This window comes from Psammomys obesus, unplaced genomic scaffold (assembly GCF_907164565.1).
Source record: "Psammomys obesus unplaced genomic scaffold, mPsaObe1.curated_primary_1811, whole genome shotgun sequence".
Lineage (NCBI taxonomy): Eukaryota > Metazoa > Chordata > Mammalia > Rodentia > Muridae > Psammomys > Psammomys obesus.
In genome coordinates, this window is record NW_026596046.1 from 36,658,673 (window position 1) to 36,680,048 (window position 21,376).

Genomic DNA, 21,376 nt, shown 5'->3' on the forward strand with positions numbered 1-21,376 from the left:
CGCCGGGAGCCGCGGAGGTCCGGGGCCGGGCGGGGACGCCGGCGTCGGCCCGGGAGGCTCAGGCTCTGCAGACGCCCGTGCGCGCACGCCGGTGCGCGGGGCCGGGTCAGGTGCCCCCTCCCTCCTCCCCGCCCTCCTCCCCCCTCCCCCGGTGCGGGCGGGGGATCCTGCCCGCCTCCTCCCGCAGGGGTGCCGCAGGCTGCGGAGCTGACGGCGGCCCCGCAGCCGCCCTGCTCAAACTCTCCGGAAGCGGCCAGAGCGCAGGCCGTCGCCGCCGCGGCGGACCCGCTGTCGGAGCGCAGGCTCCGCTCCTTCTGCGCCCGAACTTGGGGCACTTGACCTTCGGCTGTCGGCGGAGGCGAGCCCGCAGGTGGCCGGACAGCTGCGGCGCCGCGAGGGCATCGCGCCTGGGAACCGTCCGCTGCACTCCTCGACTCTGGGGTTTGCTTCTGGGATCCGAAGGTGTCTCCATCAGGCGCATGTTGACTGAGACCTACCGTCATGGATGTGTGCGCCCGACTCGCCCTGTGGCTTCTTTGGGGGCTCCTCCTGCATCAGGGCCAGGGCCTCAGCCCTAGTCACAGCGAAAAGAGCACAGGAGCCGGCTCCGGGGCGACTTCTGAGGAGTCTACCGAAGCAGGTGAGGCCTTGCCGTGAGCTGGCCCGGGCTGTGGGCTTGACTGACACCCAAAATTGAGTGGCCCGAAGTGGGCAAGTTGGAATCTCCGCACATGTGAGGTTCGTGGTGGATACACCATAACACTCAGTCGTCCAAGAAGTTCTTTTTCTGTGGAGCAGTCACGCCTCACGTAACTATTTCCCCTGAGCAACTTTCCTCATCTCTCCTTGGCATGTTTTGGTGGTAGTGAGAAGCTTTTGGGGGTGCCTTGAGTTTTCAGATCCTCAAGGTTAAGACCCTATTGAGGACCTCTTGTCTCCAAGAGTGGCTTTCCCAGGTGGTAGAATTGCTTTTAGCCAGTCTTCTCATTGGAGGTACAAGGATGGGTGGCGGTGGATTGAGGCCACTTGGGATGGGCTGGGAAGACGAGGGCAGCGCTGGCTCTGCTTCCCTATAGCCTGGTGTTCAGGTGTGCCCTTCTTTTCTAACCACTGTGAGAACCTTAGTCCCTCCTTTCCCGTAGGAAATCTTCTGTCTTCTGGTTGTGCCATGTGAAATATCAAAGCAAGTCCTTAGATGGAATCCTGTTTACCACTACGGACTTAAATGGCCCTTTCTTGACTTCTCCGTTAAAAGAAAAAAAGAAAAATTCCTGGGACCACTTGTTGACTTAATCTGTTTCTTCTGACCGAGGAGAGTACTAAGGATTCCATGTTAATATTTTTAAGCTGTCCTTGTTTTCCCTTTCTACTTGTGGAGCCCTGTCCTGCAGCCGTAGCTGTAGTCTATACTCTTGGAAGGAACCTTTTAAAAATACGACTACTCTACACAAGGCTTGATAAGCAGGTCAACTCTCTCTTTCTGTTTCTCCCACCCTGTCACTGCGATCTGCACTATGGCCTGAAGGGTTGGGGGGGCAGGGGAAGAGTTGGGGTGTCTGAGGATAGGCAAGCTGGGGGGAGATGTCTCGGTGGGTATCTGCGATACAGGTAGGCAAAGAATGAAAATCACACTTGGTAAAGAGGGTTATGGATTGCATCGGCGATAGACTTTTTCTCGGACTGCCCTCTTTTAGCTCCTTGACTGGATTTGGGTATAATTCTGGGTGCTTCAAGGGTTAGTTTTCAGATGAGGCTGTACAAGCGTGGAGTTTGGGCTGCTGCTTTTAGGTCATTTCTGCAAACAAATTCTGTATCTCCATAGGAAGTCTCCCAGCACTCTGAAACTTAGCTTAAAGTGTTTCTCACTGGGCTATGAAGGAAAAGATTCGCTGAACTGTGGCGTAACCCTGAGTAGCGTTTCTGTGGTCCCAGTGACAGACATCCTTGTTTGTTTTCTTTCTTACAGAATGAGGACTTTCAGTTTAATCTTTTTTTTTTCTTAAGCCAATACATTTTTTTATATAATTTATTTTTATTTTATGTTCATTGGTGGTTTGCCTGCATGTCTGTGTGAGGGTGTCAGAAGCTCTAGAACTGGAGTTGCAGACAGGTGTGAGCTGCCATATGGTTGCTGGGAATTGAACCTGGGTCCTCTAGAAGAGCATCCAGTTCTCTTACCCGCTGAGCCATATCTCCAGCCCCCTGTATCCTTGTTTATAATTGATAATTTATCCTTTTGCTTTCACTTCAGAATATGTGTGTATGGCATAAAATCAGTCTTTATAAGTTGTGTTCTGTACAGCAGATCTTGACTAAAAGAATGCAGTTTCAGGCAATCTCTATCCTTTCAGAAGTTGACTTTTGATTGTGTGTGTTTTGCCTAAGGTAGAGAAGCGTTCTAGTATTCCTCAGGAGTACCTCATACATTTTATTTTAGAGGACTGACTCCTCAGATTAGGACATAAAAGCCTCTCTTTTCATCTTTATTTCCTCTTAGTTCAGAATTGGCTTCTGCTGTAGTAATTATATTCCCGGGAAGAAAGTCTCGGAGGCTCTAGGTGTTGGGAACGCCTGTGGCTTCTGTGGGAACGTGGCTGTCCTGCCAGTACTGTTTTGGTAGCTTGCCTCTTTGGGTCACTATGGAACTTTGGCTCAGGCGGGGACTTCCTCACCCCCCAAATAAATAGCTTTTAGCCTGGGCTCTGCAGAGGGTTTGGGGAGAAACTGTGGAAATAGCCAGGGACTGTTGGAGCCTTCCTGCTCTCTGTGTGTACAGAACACAGGTTTTACTTGCTGTTAAACCTACCACTTCTCCCACCCCTTCCTCTCCTCCTCTCCTTGTCTTTCTTCTTTTGAGATAAGGTCTTCAGTAGCTTAAGTTGGCCTTCAACTTAAAACGGAGCCGAAGCTGGTCTTTGTGCCTCCACCACTCAAGTGCTGGACTGGAAGACACAAGACACCACACCTGGCTGGTCGCCGCTCTTCCCAGCCAGGTTCAAGCTAACAGTAAATTTGTGTGTTCTGTACGGCCTCTATAGTGACGTTACTTACTCCTCAAAGCCTAACAATAGCCCTATTTAAATGAAGGAAAAGTTAATACAGTTTCATTTTATGTGTGAATAGATGCCGTGGGCTATCAAGATGGCTCAGCTAGTTAAAGGCCCTGGCTGTGCATATCTGGTGACCTAAGCTCAGTCCTGGAACCCAGGTAGAACCACGAGGAGAGAACTGAGCCCACAAAGTTGTCCTGTGACATCCATATGTACACCATGGTATGTGTGCCCACAAATACACATTGTGTATGTACACACACACACACACACACACACACACACAGACAGATGCACACTCACACATACAAAAAAAACAGAGAGAGAGAGAGGCACACTGGAGAATAAAACTGGGTTTTTTGCTTGGTATTTGAAGCAGGTGTTGAGCTGTTGAAGTCCTGGACTTCTTCCATCTTCTCAGGTCCTGTCCTGTTAAAGGCGTGCTAGGTGGGGCCTAGAGAATGTTGCTCTCCTCTTGGCAATTAGGTAGGCCCTAGTGACTCTATCTGAGATCCAAGAAAAGGGGTGGGATTTTTTCCCTCTTCTGGAGAGTGTGTTAGTGAAAGAATTTCAACCCCACTTCCTTTTCACTTCCATTTCAACCCATTAGCTTTTAGTCAGTCATAAAATCTGATTCTAAGGATTTTGCTAAAATCTTTATGGTAGCCTGGTATGGTGGCTTTAGTCCCAGCACTCGGGAGGCAGAGGCCGGGGCAGGTGGGTTTCTGTGAGTGCTAAGCCGGCCTGGTCTACAGTGAGTTCCAGGCTGCTAGGAAACATAGAAAATACTTTCTCAAAACAAACCAACAAACAAACAAACAACAAACTCCAAAAGTTTATGGTGCGATAGGGTATAGCTTAGTGGTGGAGCGTTGGGTTAGTGTGTGAAAGGTCCAGGAAGAGACGACCGAGCTGTTAAGAACACTTGCTGTGTCTGCGGAGAATCTGGGTTTCAGCATTCACGTGGCGGCTCACAACCATCCTTAACTCTAGCTTCAGGGGCTCTGCCACCCTCTTATGACCTTTGGGGGCATCTGTCATGCACTTGATGCACATACATGCACACAGGAAAAACACTCACACACATAAAATAAAGATAAACCCCAAACCAAAGCCCTGACCGTGGCAGCTTAGTTGACAGAGTGCTTGTCTTGAGTGCTTGATGCCCCGGCTTTGCTCTTCATCCAACACCAGAACCAGACAGACAATCTCCTCTGGACCTGGAGCTTGCAGTGCTCTCACTGGGCAGTGGAGATAACATACCTGTCACTTTTTGCTTTCTGAGACTGCCTGAATACTCAGCTGGATTATGGCTGTATTATTCTAGGGCCTACATTTTTTGAAGCTGACTCAAAATGAACACCAGGGACCTCTAGACTCTAGGGCCATTGCAGAAACTCAGATGTTTTCTGTAGAATGTGTGTTGTGTGAGAGACCTCAGAGTCTGGAGTTGTGGCTGCCATTACAGGTGGTTTTAAGGGTCTCTAACCAGAAGCTGGTTCACCTAGAATAAGGCCTTGGAGGATAGGCATCTCTGCAGGGTGCAGACTGTCTCTCCATCAGCCCCTTTGGAGTGACAGGTTAGAGCCCTGCCAGCCCACTCAATTAGCTTGCTGCTGCCTCCAAGGCTATAAATGGCCTGGCCATCTTGGTAGCTATGCTAATTTTAGCTGAGGGTGGCTCCTGGAACTGGGCTGGAGCCAAGAGCAGGTGGGTGGGGCTTGGTTGAAGCTAACACCAGGGGCTGGCAAGAGGGACGCACTATCCTGGGGCAGCCAGGACAGATTTACATCCAGGCCTTAGCTCTGACGATCACCTTTAGCTAGGTTAATTGGTTCAGCAAACACTAAACAGTGCCAGCTCATGCTTTATTTATTCAACAAGTGTTTGAGTGACTGCTCTGGGTCATACTGTGTATGCTTTCTGTGGGGCTTAAGAATGAATGAGAGAGTTGTCTTCTTTCTTTATGGAAATTATATCCTCTGGGAGACCGTTAAAAGCGCACAAATAAATATTGTCTTGTGAAAAGTAGGATGGAGGAAATGCACACAGGGTGCTAGGGGAATGAGAAGGGGCTAGAGGCGTAGTTAAAGCTGGACCCAGTGTCTGACAGGACGGAAAGATACAATAAGATCCGCAATAGTGAGAGCAATCACTGTGTAGCTCTGACTGGCCTAGAACTTGCTGTGTAGACCTGGCTGGCCTTGAGCTTACAGAGATCCACCTGCCTCAACCTCCTAAGTGCTAGGATTAAAGGCCTGCACCACCATCCCTGGATCATTATGAACTTTTGTTGTTGTTGGTTTTTGAGACAGGGTCTCTTTGTGTAACAGTCCTGCTGTCTTGGAACTCTCTTTGTAGACCAGGCTGGCCTCGAACTCACAGAGATCTGCCTGCCTCTGCCTCCCAAGTGCTGGGATCAAAGGTGTTCACAACCATGCCTGGCTTATAAACTTTTATTTCAATTAATTATTACAACCAGATTCTGTGATAGATATTATCCTGTTTTATAGGGCAGGAAATTAAATAAGAGAGGCTAAATAACTTTTCCAATGTTACCCAGAGAGTAAAGAGAAGCAGTGTTTGAGTTCAGGGTTCTGACTCCTTTCCTTAGCACGGCATTAGCCAGTAAGTGATCTCATAGAAGTCACAGGAGAGGTTGTGTGTGTTAGTGTGTGTGTGTATACATATGTACATACATACATACATATAGAGAGCTGTGGAAAGTACAGAGTACCGAGTGACGAAGCCTGCCTGGGAGAGCTGGGGGAGGCTTTACAGTTTCCCCTATAGTTCTTCTCAGATCTTGGGGAGATAAAAGTGGTTGCTTATTTAAGAGTTAAGAGATGGGAACACAAAGTTGTTCAACCTACTTGTTTTTATGTATGAGGAAACTGATCCCCAGAGAGGCATTAAATGTAAGTTTGATAGTAGGTTGATATTGGTAGAGAAACTAGTTTAGGCCATTTGAGCCAAAGATCCTGACTTAGTTATTCAGTGTGTAAGTCAGAATAGTGACTTTACTGCTTGCTTGTACTGTAGAAGGGGCTACCCAAGAAACCGGTTTTTCTTTCTTTCTTTCTTTCTTTCTTTTTTTTTTTTTTTTTTTTGTTTTTTTTTTTTTTTGTTTTTTGGTGCTTTGAGACAGGGTTTCTCTATGTAGCGTTCGTTGTCCTGCTCTGTAGACCAGGCTGGCCTCTAACTCACCGAGATCGCCTGCCTACCTCTGCCTCCCTGAATGCTGTGGATTACAGCTGTGGGCCACCTCGTGCAGCTTATTTATCTATTAATTTTTTTTTGAGACACACTTCTCTGTAGCCCAGACTGGCCTTGAGCTTACTGTGTAACTGTGGATAACTTTGAGCTCCTGATTTTCCAGCCTCTTTCTCCCAAGTGTTTAGGTTACAGGTATGTTTGTGCCACCAGGCTTGGATTTATTTAGCTAATATTAAATACCACATAATGCATAGATTTAATCAACTTCAAATTTGAACAGTATAGACTGTGTAGGCAAAGGAAGAGAGAGATATGTGTAGGCAACACCAGGCTGAGGGGATCAGGGAGGGTTGAAGGAGGGTATTGTGTTTGTCTGGGTGAACAGTGATATGGGATCTCACTGCTGGGTGGTTTGGTCACTAGACAGGTGCTTTGTTGTTGGCTGGCTGCTTCATGTGAGTACCTGTAGCTGGGAAGAGTGCAGTCATGTGTGACCTAGTGCTGGTTCTCATAATCACCATAATTTTAAAGCAATGATGAATGTGAATGCTAGCTTTTAGTTATCTGTAATAATGTAATATGATGTGAGAATATTTATGATTTTGGTTGGTGACAAAAATTATAGGTACTGTTAATATTGTGGTTGATTGCATATGTATTACATATACACATAAGTGGTGAGAGAATGTTCAAAATGATAATGTAAGCTGAGTGTGATGATGTATGCCTGTGACCCCAGGCATTTAGGAGACGAAAGTTTGAGGCCACAGGCTAGAGAGGTGGCTCAGCAGTTAAGAGTATATGTTGCTCTTTTAGAGGATCAAAGTTCCCTTCCCAGTGCCCACATCAGATGCCTCACAATTGCCTGTAACTCCAGGTCCCAGGATTCAATGCTTCTGGCCAACTCATACTGATGTCGTGTGTTCATCTCTACATATTCACACACACGAACACATGTACATGATTCAAAATACATCTTTTTTTTTTTCTCTTTTGGTTTTGTGAGACAGGGTTTCTCTGTGTAGCCTTAGCTGTCCTGGACTCACTTTATAGACCAGGCTAGCCTTGAACTCACAGAGATCCACTTGCCTCTGCATCCCTGAGTTCTGGGACTATAGGTGTGTGCCACCATGCCTGGCTTTAAAATAAATCTTAAAAAAACTTTGAGTCTAGCCTTATTTTCAAGATGAGTTCTGTGCCAGTGATGGCTGTTTATTAAGACCCCTTTTAAGAAACACAACAAAATAAAACAGGGCTGGAGAGATGGCTTGGCAGTTAAGAACGGTTGCTTGGTGCTGTGCCTCGGTGGTACACACCCTTAACCCAGCACTGGGGAGGCGGAGTCAGGCAGATCCCTGCGTTTGCAACCAGCCTTGTCCACACAGTGAGTTTTAGCATAGCTGGGACTACACAGGGAAACCTTATCTGAAAAAACAAATAAATAAGTAAACAAATAAGAAACAAAATAAAACAAACAAAAAATGAAGATGTAATTTTTCTTCCATCCAAACTTCAAGGCTCCTGATTTCTACTTATGTGCTGTTGAGGGATGTGGGGCCGTCATGCTAAGAGTTTCTGCTCTTAGCTGAGCATGGTGCTAGTTACCTCTGTTTTCAGCACGTGGGAGGCAGCAGGAGGACCAGAAGTTTAACGGCCATCCCAAGTTAAATAGTAAGTTGAAGATCGGCTTTGGACTGCATGAGATTCTGTATCCAAACCCAAACCCAAACCACACCACACCAGAACAGAGCATGACATCCGCCAGACATGGTGGATCATGCTTGCAGTCCCAGCACTTTGGAGGCTGAGGCAGAGGATTGCCATGAGTTTAAAGCCTGCCCAGGCTGCAGACGCTCTCCAACACCCTTGAACAAGTAAACTCCCCGCCAAATGTTTGCTGAAGGGATGAGGCCTCATTGCAGGCAGTGGTTTCCTAGGTCTTCTCGGAACTTGCGCTCTAAGTTCTCTACGGGGCCTTTGGTTTCCTGATGGGTGGCCTTTGAGACACACTGAAGAGTGGCTTTGTGGTGCATTTTTATCTGTGGGAAATGATTCTCAGGAAACCCAGCAGCTCTGGCTGTCAGAATTGTTGGGGAGAGGAAAAAAAAAAACAAAAAAACAAAAAAAACACGATATCAAACTTAGCTTACTATGGGTTTTTTTTTTGTTATTGTTTATAAAAATTATGAAATACTAAAACTATTCAGAGGCACACGAGAAATAATAGAAAGTAACAGTGCAGAGTTTTCTTTATTAAGTCAAGGGCACTTTGTATGACTTCTGACATAAACGTAGCACTTTGTATCTTTGTGAAGGAAGATAGGACGGGTTGTGCTTTATTCTTTTTGTTGTGTTGAGCCTGCTGACTGTTGAAGTTTTTTGGAAAGGCTAGTAATTAGGGACTGTTTGAATAAGAATGTTTTATTTTTCCTCTGTCAAATGTCTCGTGTTTTGAGCCATTTCTCAACCTTTGGAGGTGGCACTGTTTGCTTAGGGCAGTTTGTATTAAGTTTTATTTAAGTTCATATCCCTCATTAATCTTTTATTTGCCCTAATTTTTGCCATTTTTAAGAAGATTTGTAGCTGGCAATTTGCCTTCTAGATCATATAGCTAAAAGTGATAGTTTCAGAACAGTAACTGGGAATCTTGGCTCATGCTGGTTTTTTTTTTTTTTTTTTTTTTACTAAAATATTACTCATTGGTATGCTCCAAAGTGAGCCAATACCAGCTACTCATTACAAAGCTGTGATGGGGATTGGCTCAGTTGTTAGCATGCTTGCCTAGCATACATGAGGCCCTGGGTTTCAGTTTCCATCACTGCATGAACTGGGCATGGTGGCTCATATCTGTAATCCCAGAACTCAGGAAGTGGAGACAGGAGGATCAGAAATTCAAGGTCGTCTTTGAAACTAGCTTGGGACAAATGAGAAGACAATTACAGTTCAAAGAAGACTTGCTGTATGACTTACTACACACATCATGAAGTTTGTACATTCGAATTAGATTTTGTTAAGTAGTTTCAATTTTCTTGTATTTTACTAGGCACCTGAAAGTTGAAAAATATTTTCTTTGGAGTGGGTTGCTTAAAGAAATAAGCTTCACCTATTTGGAAAGCTCATTCTTTCAGAATTTCATATTCACTACAGATCATTGATAAATAAGCTGCATTTGTTTTTAAAAAGTGAAATAAAAGGCTGATGAGAGGTTCAGTGGGCAAAAAGCTCTCACCACACCAGCCTGATTATCTGAGTTCAGTTCCTGGAATGTACCATGGAAGGAGAGAACTGACTCCTGAAAGTTGTCATCTGACCTCTGCGTGAATGCTATGACAACCACACCTGCACACACACACACACACACACACTCTCTCTCTCTCTCTCTCTCTCTCTCTCTCTCTCACACACACACACACACACACAAATAGAATAAAAAGTGAAGTTAAAAAAAAAAGGTGGCATATGCCTTTAATTCCAACACTTGGGAGGCAGAGGCAAGTGGATCTCTGAGTTTTAGGCCAGCCTGGTCTACGAAGTGAGTTCCAGGACAGCTAGGGCTACACAGAGAAACCCTGCCTCAAAAAACAAACAAACAAACAAAAAAGTGAAAAAATATTCCACTCCGGATCAGTTTGAGACCAGTCAACTCATTTTACTTGGAAGAAGTATTAACTAATTAATTTACTGTGTGTGTGAGCATGATGTATGTGTGTTGGGAGATGGTGTATGTGTCAGGGGTTAGAGGAGAACTGTCAGCAATAAATTCTTTCCTTCTACCTTCTAATTGTCCTTGTTAGTTTTTTTGTCAACTTGACACAAGCTAGAGTCAGCTGGGAAGAGGAACCTTAATTGAGAAAGTATCTCTATCAGGTTGCATGTAGATAAGTCTGTGGTGCATATTATTGATGAGGGAGGCCCAGACCACTGTGGGAGATGCCATCCCTGGGCAAGTGGTCCTGGGTTATAGAAGAAGGCAAGCTGAGCAATCTATGAGGAACAAGCCCGTAAGCCTCGTTCTTCCATAGTCTTTGCTCCAGTTCTTGCCTTGGCTTTTCCTTGTTGGACTCTAACCACTAAGTATAAACCCTTTCCTCTCGAAGTTACTTTTGGTCATGATGTTTTGTCATATTAATAGAAAGCAAACTAAAACATGTAGCTTCCAGGAGTTTTGACTTAGGTTGCTAGGCATGTCTTACACGTGCTTTTACTGGCTGAGCCATTGGGACAGTCCATATGTGTAGGCTTTTAAAGAGACCAGGCTCTTATAATTACAACTCCCAGAAGAAAACAGTTAAGAGTAGCTGGAATATCTAGAATATACGAGGCCCTGGGTTTAATTCCCATCATTGTGAAGGGAGAAGAAATAAGAGTAAAGTTGGCTGGGTGGTGGCGATAGCATACGTCTTTGATCCCAGCACTCAGGAGGCAGAGGCAGGCAGGCCTGTGTTAGACCAGCCTGGTCTACAGAACAAGTTCCAGGACAGCCTGACACTCTGGAATTCCAGAGAAACCCTGTCTCGAAAAACCAGGGGGACAAGAGTAAAGAGTGGTAGGGAAAAAACTATTCTACAAGAATTCTAGAATTCTAATTCTAGAACTGTGGGCAGGGAGACTCTTGAGCACCTCTAAGGGTAGCTGCCTCCGCTGTCTTTCTTCAGGTGTAGACTCAGGGTGCAAGCTTTTACTCAGGTTTACTCTAGGCCTTGAGAAAAGGGTGAATGAAATCTGGTTGCCAGTATTTGACCTTGTATCTGGCCTGAACCTCTTTTTCTTTCTTTCTTTCTTTTTCTCTGGACATAACCACTTCCTTAGGCCCACCTGAAGCCTTCAAATAGTTGAGCAAATGGGCCTGATTATTTATCAGTGCATAGATAATCATGACTGAATTTCAAGGCTTAAATAAGCATTTTTATCTCTTTGTTTCTACAAGTCGGGAATCTAGGTGTAGTTTAACCTGGTTGTGGGTTAGGGTCTTTCATGAGGTTATATAATCAAGCAGTTAGCTAATGCTAAAGGCTCAAATAGGACAAGAGTTAAGCTGGGCATGGTGGTGCACACCTGTAATCCCAGCAGTCGGGGAGGCAGAGGCAGGTGGATCTATGAGTTTGAGGTCAGGCTGGTCCAGGACAGTCAAGGCTACACAGAAAAACTCTGTCTTGAAAGAACAAACAAACAAAACAGGGCAAGAGTATGTGCTTTGACGCTAATTTGCATTGCTTTGTCAGGCTTTGGTCTCTTGTCACATGGGCTTCTTTATTGAACAGTCTTAGGACATGAGAGTTGGCTTCCTTCTCCCAGGATAAGTGATGAGGGAAGTGGCATGGGGAGGATGCTCTGGATAAAGATTCAGTCTTTTTGTCTACCTTACAATTGTTATACTATCACTTCTTCCGTAGTTGTTGGGAGAAAGCCATTAAGCTCAGCCCGTCTTCACTGATGGATTACACGGAACTTGAAGACCAGAAAGAAAGGCAGAATCATGGGAGCCGTCTTTAGGCCTCTGTTATCACTCAAGAGTTATGCTTTTGGGAACAATGGTTTCTAGGTGCTATAGCCTTTTGGATTTTTTTTTTTCACTTATTTTGTTTATCTCCTATTCCTATAATCTGTCCATCTATATGTCTTTCTTTTTTTGACATGAGCTCAGGCTAGTCTGGAACTTTCAAACCTCCTGCCTCTACCTCCAAAATTCTGGGATTATAGACATTTGCCATTTTGTCCTGAGATTCCTAGCATCCTTTTATTTAAAAAAAATTTTTTTTTAAAGGTAGGGTTTCACGATATAGCTCTGTCTTGCCTGGAACTAACTATATAGACCAGACTAGTCTCCAACTCACAGAGATTCTCTTGTGTCTGTCTCCCAAGTGGTAGAAATAAAGCTGTACGTTACCATTGCCAGAAAGATAAGGATCATTTAAGAAATTATGTATTATAGTGTGTGCATGCATTATGGCACAGTGTGCATGCAGAGGCCAGAGGACAACCTTTGGAAGTTGTTTACACTAGGGTTTTGGAGACAAAACTTGGGTCATTGGCTTGCTGGCAAGTGCTTTTAATCTGCTGAGCCATCTCACTGGCCTTTCCTCCTAGGAACTTAAGAGGCTTTCCCATCCTCTCCTGTCTTATATCATGTCCTATCATAGTGGCACATGTCATTAATCCCAGCACCTGGGAGGCAGAGGTAAGCAGATCTCTGTGAGTTTGAGGCCAGCTAGTCTACAAAGAGAGTTTAGACAAACTAGGACTACATTGAATTACCCTGTCTCAAAAAGAAAAGAAAAGAAAAGAAAAGAAAAAAGAAAAAGTTCCTCTTCCTTTGTGGCCATTGGCATTAGGTCCTAGGATTTAATGTCGTAGTGTGTCAGGTAGCATCTCTTATAAATGGCTCATTATGAGAACAAACAAATTTGTCCAATGTATTGCTAAGCCAGGGAGTATCTAATGTTCTTTAATTCTCAGTGCTGTTCCTGCTCTGTGTCGGTGCCTCTCTACATTAATACAGATAGTTTACACAGTAAAGTCTTCAGGACCCGCACAGAAGAGGGGCCCAACTTCTGTTTCTTAAGCCTCCCAGCTGGAAAGCATTTATATAATGTTCAGAAAAAGAAGTCCAGCAGTGTGCGTTGCATGTGGCGACTAATCTCTGTGCTCTGTACTACCCTCTTGGCAGTATCAGTTCAGAGGAACAGAAGATCTCTGTCCAGGCATACAGAATAGACTCCTGATATCTGTGCTCTGTACTCCCTCTTGACATATCAGTTTGGAGGAACAGACGATCTCTGTCCAGGCATACAGAATAGACTCCTGAAGGAGGCGGGTCAGAGCCTTATGCCTCATGTCTCACCACTGTGTGACTCAGTGGGTTTACTATGGAGTTGAAGCAGTTATCCTATGGGTGATGTACATTATCTTAAGTTTGAAGGGTTACTTGCTACCTGAAAAGTCCCAAGGAGAAGCTTTGTAGGCACTGAGAATCTAAACAAATTCTTTCCTGTTAGTACAGCTTGGTCAGGTAGGTGAGACTTCATTAGAGGAGACTCTACTTTTGTCATGTTTTTCAGAAAGGAGTAGGTTTGTTTTGTATGAGCCAAGGGCTGTGCACTGTTTCCTGCTGGGGAGCTTAGGGTAGAGAAGCTGCAGTGCTGTAGGTTCTCTGCTGCTTCTGGGCTCAGGTTTCCAGCTCTAACACTTCATTCACTTTCTGTTTTCTTCACTGCATTCTTGGCACAGTTTATTTTGTCTTGGTCTACTAAACATGCTCCTGCTATTATTATAATGTGTATCTTTATTATTATTGTTATTATTTGGATTTTGAGATGGGGTCTCTTTATACATTCTTGCTGCCCTGGGACTCACTATGTAGAACAGGCTGGCCTCAAGCTCATAGGCACAGAGATCTGTCTGCCTCTGCCTCCCAGATGCTAGGATTAAAGGTGTGTGCCACCACATTTGGCCAAACATGCTATTTACTGCTTCTCTTAGTTTTCATGATGTCCATAATCTCAACTTCTAGAATGTTCTCCTCCGTCTCATTTGTTCTTACCTCATCTTGCAGTCTTCTGTGACATGCAGTTCATCTCTGATCAGAGTCTTGCAGCGCTCTCTCCAATACCGTGTATGCACTTTATCCTTTGCTTTTGCTTTTCCGCTGATGGGCAGCGTGGTAGGAGCACTGGAGCTGGCCACATATGGAAAGACCGAAAGATTTGGCAGGGAGGAGGAGGAGCATGAGGAATTCAAGGCCAGCCTGGGCTGTGAGACCCTTAAAACAAAACAAGTACTTGATATTGTCTTGTTATCTTTCTGAGCATATGGCTTCAGTTACAGTATCTTCTGACTGGAAAGTGCATTTAAAAGAGAGTTATTGTATATGTAAGCTTTTAAAAATCAGTCTTAAAGTCCTTTTGTTTGTATAGTTTCATGTCTTTTGAGGGCAAGGGTTTGATTTGTTGACTGTAGTATGTAAAAGTATCTAGCTTACTCCTGTGTCTGTCACATCATGTATGGTTAGAGAACATATGTTTAACAGATATTTGTTGAATAAACAAATGAGTACATAATAATGAATTAATCCTTGGATTGTGTAAGAGGGTAGTGAGGGCACCAAGTAAATCACTATTTTCTCCTCAGAGGTTTAGGTAGTATGCCTTGGGATTAGAGGTCCACTTTACATGGTTGGTATACTAAGGGTTTTGTGGGTACCATTTTTGTGCCTGGCCAAGGGATTCATTTTTATTTTTTAAGTACCTATGTTGTGCTCAAAAAAATCACAGAGTTGTGCTTGGTGATGGCTACAGTCATACTCTGTGGGGAACATTTTGCAGTGTCTCTTGTTAGCAGTTTCTGTTTGAAATATCCATGGCTGTCTTGATCAAATGGCTGCACTAGGAATGGAGGAAGGCTAGACCCAGAAAGGACATGACCCAGGTGGATAAGGCTTCCTTGGGTCCTGCTGTTCTGTCTTTGGTTCTACAGTCTACATGGATTTCCTTCCGGTCAGACATGAGGCAGCCAGTAAACAAAATAAACTTGTAACTGCTTTTCTTAGCCTGGCTTTTGAGGTGGAGAAAGGAACCTTCTTTTATGGTCTCCACTGCTGAGTTTGTTGTATAGCCCTGAGATGGGAAAATCCTGTACCGATTGATTTAAAATGTTATCTGCGGTGCCGAGTGCTCCTTAGACCTCTCCTTCAAGGCATTGTGGACCAGTCTTTCTGGACTTGATGGAAGATTTCAAAAGAAGACAGCCCACTGTGCTGACAGCATGGCCTGACTAAAACAAACCTGCCCCTTTCCTCTGTTAGCCGTTACTTCCAGAGTTTCTGGCTGCCTTGTGTTGATCTCTGGTCTAGGTAATGACCAGAAATCTCACTGGCAGGCAGGCTTCCAAGTCTCATGTGTCTCTAATTTTCAAAGTGTGATTCAGTAGCTCTGTACTTGTTTGGCCTCTCTGGGTTATCTCAGGCCTCTCAAGAAGCTCTCAGAACTCTCATCACCACAGTGTATTTTATAACAAATGTGCCTATGCTTGCCAAGTCCTCAAAGGCAGATTCTCAAATACACCCGCCAGGGAAGATGGATGCCCTTCATATATATAGCCCACTAACATAGAAAGAAATCTGTGCCTTGTGTTTGTATGTTGTTTTATGAATACGAAGGTCAAATTTGCTGTGGTCTTGTTTTGCTGACAAGGGTAAAGGTCACTGGAACTCATACTTCATATATCTAAAGAGATAAATATGTAATTAACACAACTCAAATAACTTAATGATAAGAATGATGATAGTAGCTAGGATTTATGGAGCTTCTAGGTAGAGCAACCCTTACAGGTAAATACTGTTCACTGTGTTTTTGAGAACTTAAGGTAATTTTGTTGGGGGTTGTTGTAATGCTGGCCCTCAAGTTCTGGTTGCACCTGTCCTTGTTTTGTAAACCTGCCTAAAACATACTTGATTGGTTGATTAAACAGCCTATACCTGGGCAGGGCAGAATGGGATAGACTGATTAATGTTCCTGGGCTTCAGGTTCAAGAGAATCACGGGAAACAGACAGACTAGAGAGGAGGAAGGAGGACGCCACGATGGGTTAGGTGGAGAAGGAACCACATGGGACTGGAGAAATGACTCCAAGGATGGCGTGAAAAGGCCCAGATGAAGAATAAAAGCAAGTATTTACAAAATTATGGATGGAAGATAGTTCAGATGAGGAAGGTTAAAGAGGATGGCATTGGATGGGGGCTGGGAGATGGATGGTGAGGATATTCAGACAGCGTAGATAGGAGTAACTGCCCCACCCAAGGTAAATAAAGCAATTATAAAATCTAACAGGTGTCTGTGTCTTATTATGTGTGATAGCGGGTTAGATAGTACTGCCTTGATAGTCATAGGGCTAATAATAAACAATACGTAGCCCAACACTTATTTTTTATTTACTACAACATAATTTTCTCAAGATGACTAAATCAGGATTTGAATCGAGTTTTATCTGATTACAAGACCAAAAGGAATTCTATTTTTGTTTAATAACTCCTGTTGAGAGAAACAGCTATCTCGATTTAAGTGAAGAAAAGCGTTTGAATAGAAACAAGACAACTGTTAGTGGTATTAGTTTATTCTACTCCTGAAGTCACCTGGAAAAAGCTAAAATTAGGAGTTTGGAGTTGGAGAGAGAAAGAGTGACTGTTTTACTTACGAATTTTGGTGGGTAGTATCACTTGATGAAGCATTTAGCTACTGAGTGTTTTATATTCAGTTCTATCTTCCAAAAGTAGTACTCTGGTTGGATCGTTCTAGATATGAGACTTAGGATAGTGGCTAGACCTATACACTGTCCTTATTTCAGTTAATGTTCAACATGTTATAGATGACAATTTCTGTCTACTAGAAGTATATGGTATAATTGTGGGAGCCAGTCCTGTTATTTTGTTCTATTTCAATAAAGGTTCTTCTATAGCTCAGCATGGCTTCAGACTCAATATGTAGTTCTCTTGATCTTGTTGCTTCTCTCTCTCAAGTGGGCGACCACCCCCTGTATATTTGGTGAGGATGGAACCCAGGGTGTGTATGCAGAACAAGCAATGTACCAACTGAGCTACCTATTCTGTGTCAGGAGTAAGCTAGGTACATTTACATTATATTCTTTTTATTATTGTGTATGTATATAGGTGTGTGTGTGTGTGTATGTATGTGACCTTGGTAGTTGTTTTTCAGGTGCTGTCCACCATCTCTTTGAGACAGGATTTCTCATTGCCCTGGAACTCACCAAATAGACTAAGCTGGTTAGTCAGCAAGCCCCAGGGATCTGCCTGCCTTTACCTCCCTAGTGTATTACAGATGGGTGCTATTATACCTTACCTTACTTTTTTTTTTTTAAAAAAAATCACATTTTGTGTCTGGCAGTGGTGGTGCATGCCTTTAATTTCAGCACTTGGGAGGCAGAGGTAGGTGGATCTCTGAGTTTGAGGCCAGCCTGGTTTACCAAGTGAGCTCCAGGACAGCCAGGGCTACACAGAGAAATCCTGTATTGAAAAAAAATTATGTTTTATTTTATTTATGTTGTGTACATGTATTGTGTGTATGTGGGCATACGTATGTGCTGTGATCAGAGGACAACTTGCAGGAATAGATTCTTGCTTTTTACGGCGTAGATCCTGGGGATGGAGGTTGTCAGGTTTGTAGGCAGGTGCCTTTGCCTCCGGAACTGTCTGTTAGCTGATGCCTGGCCTTTTAAACAATTAATTATTATTATTTTTTTATGTATATGAGTGCTTTATCTGCATGTACACCTGCATACCAGAAGAGGGCATCAGATCACATTATAGATGGTTGTGAGTCACCATGTGGTTGCTGGGAATTGAACTCAGGACCTCTGGAAGAACAGACAGTGTTCTTAACCCCTGAGCCATCTCTCCATTCTTTTTAAAGATTTATTTATGTTGTTTTTATTTAAAATTTAAAATATTTATTTTATTATTTTATGTGTATGAGTGTTTTGCTTGTATATATGTGTGTGTGTATCATGTGTAGGCCAGGTGCCGATTGAGGTCGGGCCCAGGAGTCTTTGCAAAGACTTGATTCTCCAACCAAGGACCATGCATGGAGATAACCTAGACCCCTTGCTCAGACGTAGCTCATGGCAGCTCAGCCTCCAAGTGGGTTCCCTAGTAAGGGGAGCAGGGTCTGTCTCTGACATGAACTCAGTGATTGGCTCTTTGATCACCTTCTCCTTGGGGGAGTGTAGCCATACCAGGCCACAGAGGAAGACAATGCAGCCAGTCCTTGTGACCTAATAGGCTAAGGTCAGATGGAAGGGGAGAAGGACTTCCCCATCAGTGGACTGAGGGAGGGGCATGGGAGGAGAAGAGGGAAGGAGTGTGGGATTGGGAGGGAAGGAGGGAGAGGGCCACAGCTGGGATACAAAGTGAATAAATTGTAATAATCAAAAAATATAAAAAAAAAAAAGAAAGAAAAAAGAGTTTAGTCCAGTGGTCCTCAACCTGTAGGTCAGATGGCATTTTAGATATTTTGCATATCAGATATTAACATTATGATTTGTAACAGTAGCAAAATTACAGTTATGAAGTAGCAACAAAAATGATTTTATGTTTGGGGGTCACCATAATAGGAGGAATTGTATTAAAGGGCTGCAGCTTTAGGAAGGTTGAGAACCTGTGAGAAGACTTTGTAGGTTCTGAGCAGGGAAGTGACAAGACCCAAGTTGTGCTTTAGGAAGATTGAATCTCATAGAATATATATATAAAACATTGGTGGGATTAAGATTTAAGGTACAAGGTTTAGAAAGGGGGCTTCAAAATTGTTCATGAGCAGAGGAGGTAAGAGTCTGCTGTGGAGGGAGACTAGGTAGAAAGAGTTGAAGCCACACCAGTGTTTTGAGTGCAGTAAAGATTGGTTGCCCATGGTAGCTCAGTGTCCAAATGGGTTCTCTAATAAGGGGAACAGGGGCTATTTCTTACATGAACTCAACGGCTTGGGGGAGGAGCAGCCTTGCTAGGCCACAGAGGAGGTCATGGCAGTTAGTCCTGAAGAGACTTGATAAGCTAGGGTCAGATGGAAGGGGAGGAGGTCCTCCCCTGATAGTGGACTTGGAAAGGGGCAGGGAGAAGATGAGGGAGGGAGGGTGGGATTGGGAGGGAATGAGGGAGGGGGCTACGGCTGGGATACAAAGTAAATAACCTGTGATTAAGATAACAAAAAAAAAAAAAAAAAAAAAAGATTGGTTGCGCCATTAACAGAAAACATGGCAGCCAGGAGCACCAAGTGCTGGGGCAGTTGAAGTGCTGGGCAGGAGGCCATATTCTGGAATCAACTTTTTTGCTATTAGGTTTGCTAACAAAAGCTGAGCCTTTGCTCCAGGAACATCAGATAGGGTCTTGGAGATAGACAGTCCTGAATTCAGCCCCAAATGCTTTGTCATTTTCTATTTCTTGTTTGTTTTTGAGGTAGGGCCTCTCTAGCATAGGCTGGCCTCAAAGTCATGTAGCATAGGCTGGTTTTGGATTCTTTTCTGATCCTCCTGCCTCTACCTCCCAAATGTTTGGATTTTAAGATTGCACTACCATGTTCAGCAAAAGACTGAAAGAGCTTGGATGCCCCTTCCTCCCCTTCCTTCCTTTTCTTTCTCATTATGTATCCCTGGCTGGCCTGGAACTTAATATGTAGACCAGGCTGTCTTTGAATTCACTGATATCCACCTGCCTCCCAAGTGCTGCTATTAAAGGCATGCACCACCATGTCTGATCTTATTCTCTCTCCCTCTCCCTGGGTGAGAATGTCTCATGTAGCCTATGGATAGCTTCAAACCCGTGATCTTCCTGCCTCAGCTTCCCAATGCTAGGAAGTATACACCACCGCACCTGGGGGTGCTGCCGCCACCCCCCCTCCTTTCTCTCCTCTTTCTCCTCCTCCTCCTCCTTTCTCTCCTCCTTCTCCTCCTCCTCCTCCTTTTTCTCCTCCTCCTCCTTTTTCTCCTCCTCCTCCTCCTTCTCCTCCTCCTCCTCCTCCTCCTCCTCCTCCTCCTCTTTCTCCTGCTCCTCCTCCTCCTTTTTCTTCTTGTTCTTTATTCTATTTCTTTTGTTCTTTCATTCATTAGTTCATTTGTTATTTTGTTTCAGTGTCTTACTCTGTTGTCTGGGCTGGCTGGTACTGTTAGCAATCCTTCAGCCTCAGCCCCTCAAGTGCCAACACACTTTTTAATTTTTATTATTATTTTTGGTTTGTTTTTTTGAGGCAGGGTTTCTCTGTGTATCCCTGGCTGTTCCGAAACTCACTTTATAGAGCAGGCTGGCTTTGGTCTGCCTCTGTCTCCCACGTTCTGGGATTAAAGGTGTGTAGCACCAACAGCAACAAATAAAAACAACCTTAATTGACAGCAGGAGACTGACTGTGTTACACAGATGGTACTTCTGGTGCAGGTGCAGAGGAAAGGGCTTCAGCTCTGAGGCCGTTGTAAGCAACCCGGCATGGCGACTGCGAGCCGAACCTCTGTGAGAGCTGTATGGAACCTAACCAGTGAGCCATCTTTACAGCTCCGTACACTATTTTAATTAACTAATAAATACAAACTCTTATTGTACACCGGGCTGTCCTCAACTCACTGTATTGCTGAGGATGACTTTGAACCTGTGATCCTCCTTCTCTTCTTGAGTGCTGGGATTATAGGCAAGTACTAACACATTTTTTTTTTTTTTCAAGACAGGGTTTCTCTATGTAACAGTCCTGGCTGTCTTGGAACTTGCTCTGTAGACCAGGCTGGCCTTGAACTCACAGAGATCCACCTGCCTCAGTCTCCTGGACACTTGGGATAGAAGGGGAGAGCCACCACGCCCAGCCACGCTTGGTTTTGTTTTGCCTGTTTTTTGTTTTCTTTTGCTGTTGGTGATTGAGCCCAGAGTTTATGCAGGCAGGCCCTCTACCACTACTGTACCCTGTACCCTGGCCCTCTTCTGAGTTTTAAATCACTTCTAATTCTGAGGACCTTACCTCCCTCCTTTAAAACACAAGCACTGGGGCCAGGTAGGGTGGCTCAGTAGGAAAAGCACTTGCTGTGCAAACCTGAGGACCTTAGTTCCGAGCCCTGCGACCCACATAAAAATGGAAGGAAACAACCAGCTCCACAGAGTTGTCCTCTGATCTCCACCCAGGCATCAAAGACACCCAAACACATACATACATAAATAAAAAGTAAAAAGCATGTACAACCAGGCATGTTGGTGCACACCTTTAATCCCAGCACTGAGGAGGCAGATGCAGTGGATCTCTGTGAGTTCAAGGCCAGCCTGGTCTACATAGTGAGTTCCAGGACAGCCAAGGCTACGCAGAGAAACCCTGTCTCAAACAAACAATCAAACCCACATATAAAAACAAGCACAAGTGTTTTTAAAATAGTAAAATTCATAAATTAATGTAAATATTTAAAAAATATAAAAATGTAAGGATTATTGTGATGTTACTCCTGAACTGAGGGATCAAAACTTGCCTTTGCTCCCCCTATCATTCCAGCATAAATTAGGTTGGGGTACAGTTACTATGAGAGTGGGTTGTAATGAGAGAGTAGGACTCTGGGTTTGGGGAGAGCAGTTTTGTCAGCTAAGTTTAC

General features: G+C 44.2%; 1 protein-coding gene across 5 annotated transcripts in view; it reads left to right on the forward strand.

The window, feature by feature from the left end:
* Stim1 (stromal interaction molecule 1) overlaps nt 1-21,376 on the forward strand; it is a 178,008-nt gene that overhangs the window by 14,443 nt on the left and 142,189 nt on the right. For 2 of the 5 annotated variants that reach the window (XM_055623150.1, XM_055623154.1), the window contains exon 1: nt 36-640. The exons of 1 other annotated variant lie outside the window; for it this stretch is intronic. In XM_055623150.1, the coding sequence (XP_055479125.1) occupies nt 502-640 (139 nt within the window). In that variant the 5' untranslated portion in view covers nt 36-501. Of the gene's footprint in view, nt 1-33; nt 641-21,376 lie in introns of those variants that run through there. 2 more of the 5 variants (XM_055623153.1, XM_055623151.1) reach the window with 2 other exon arrangements.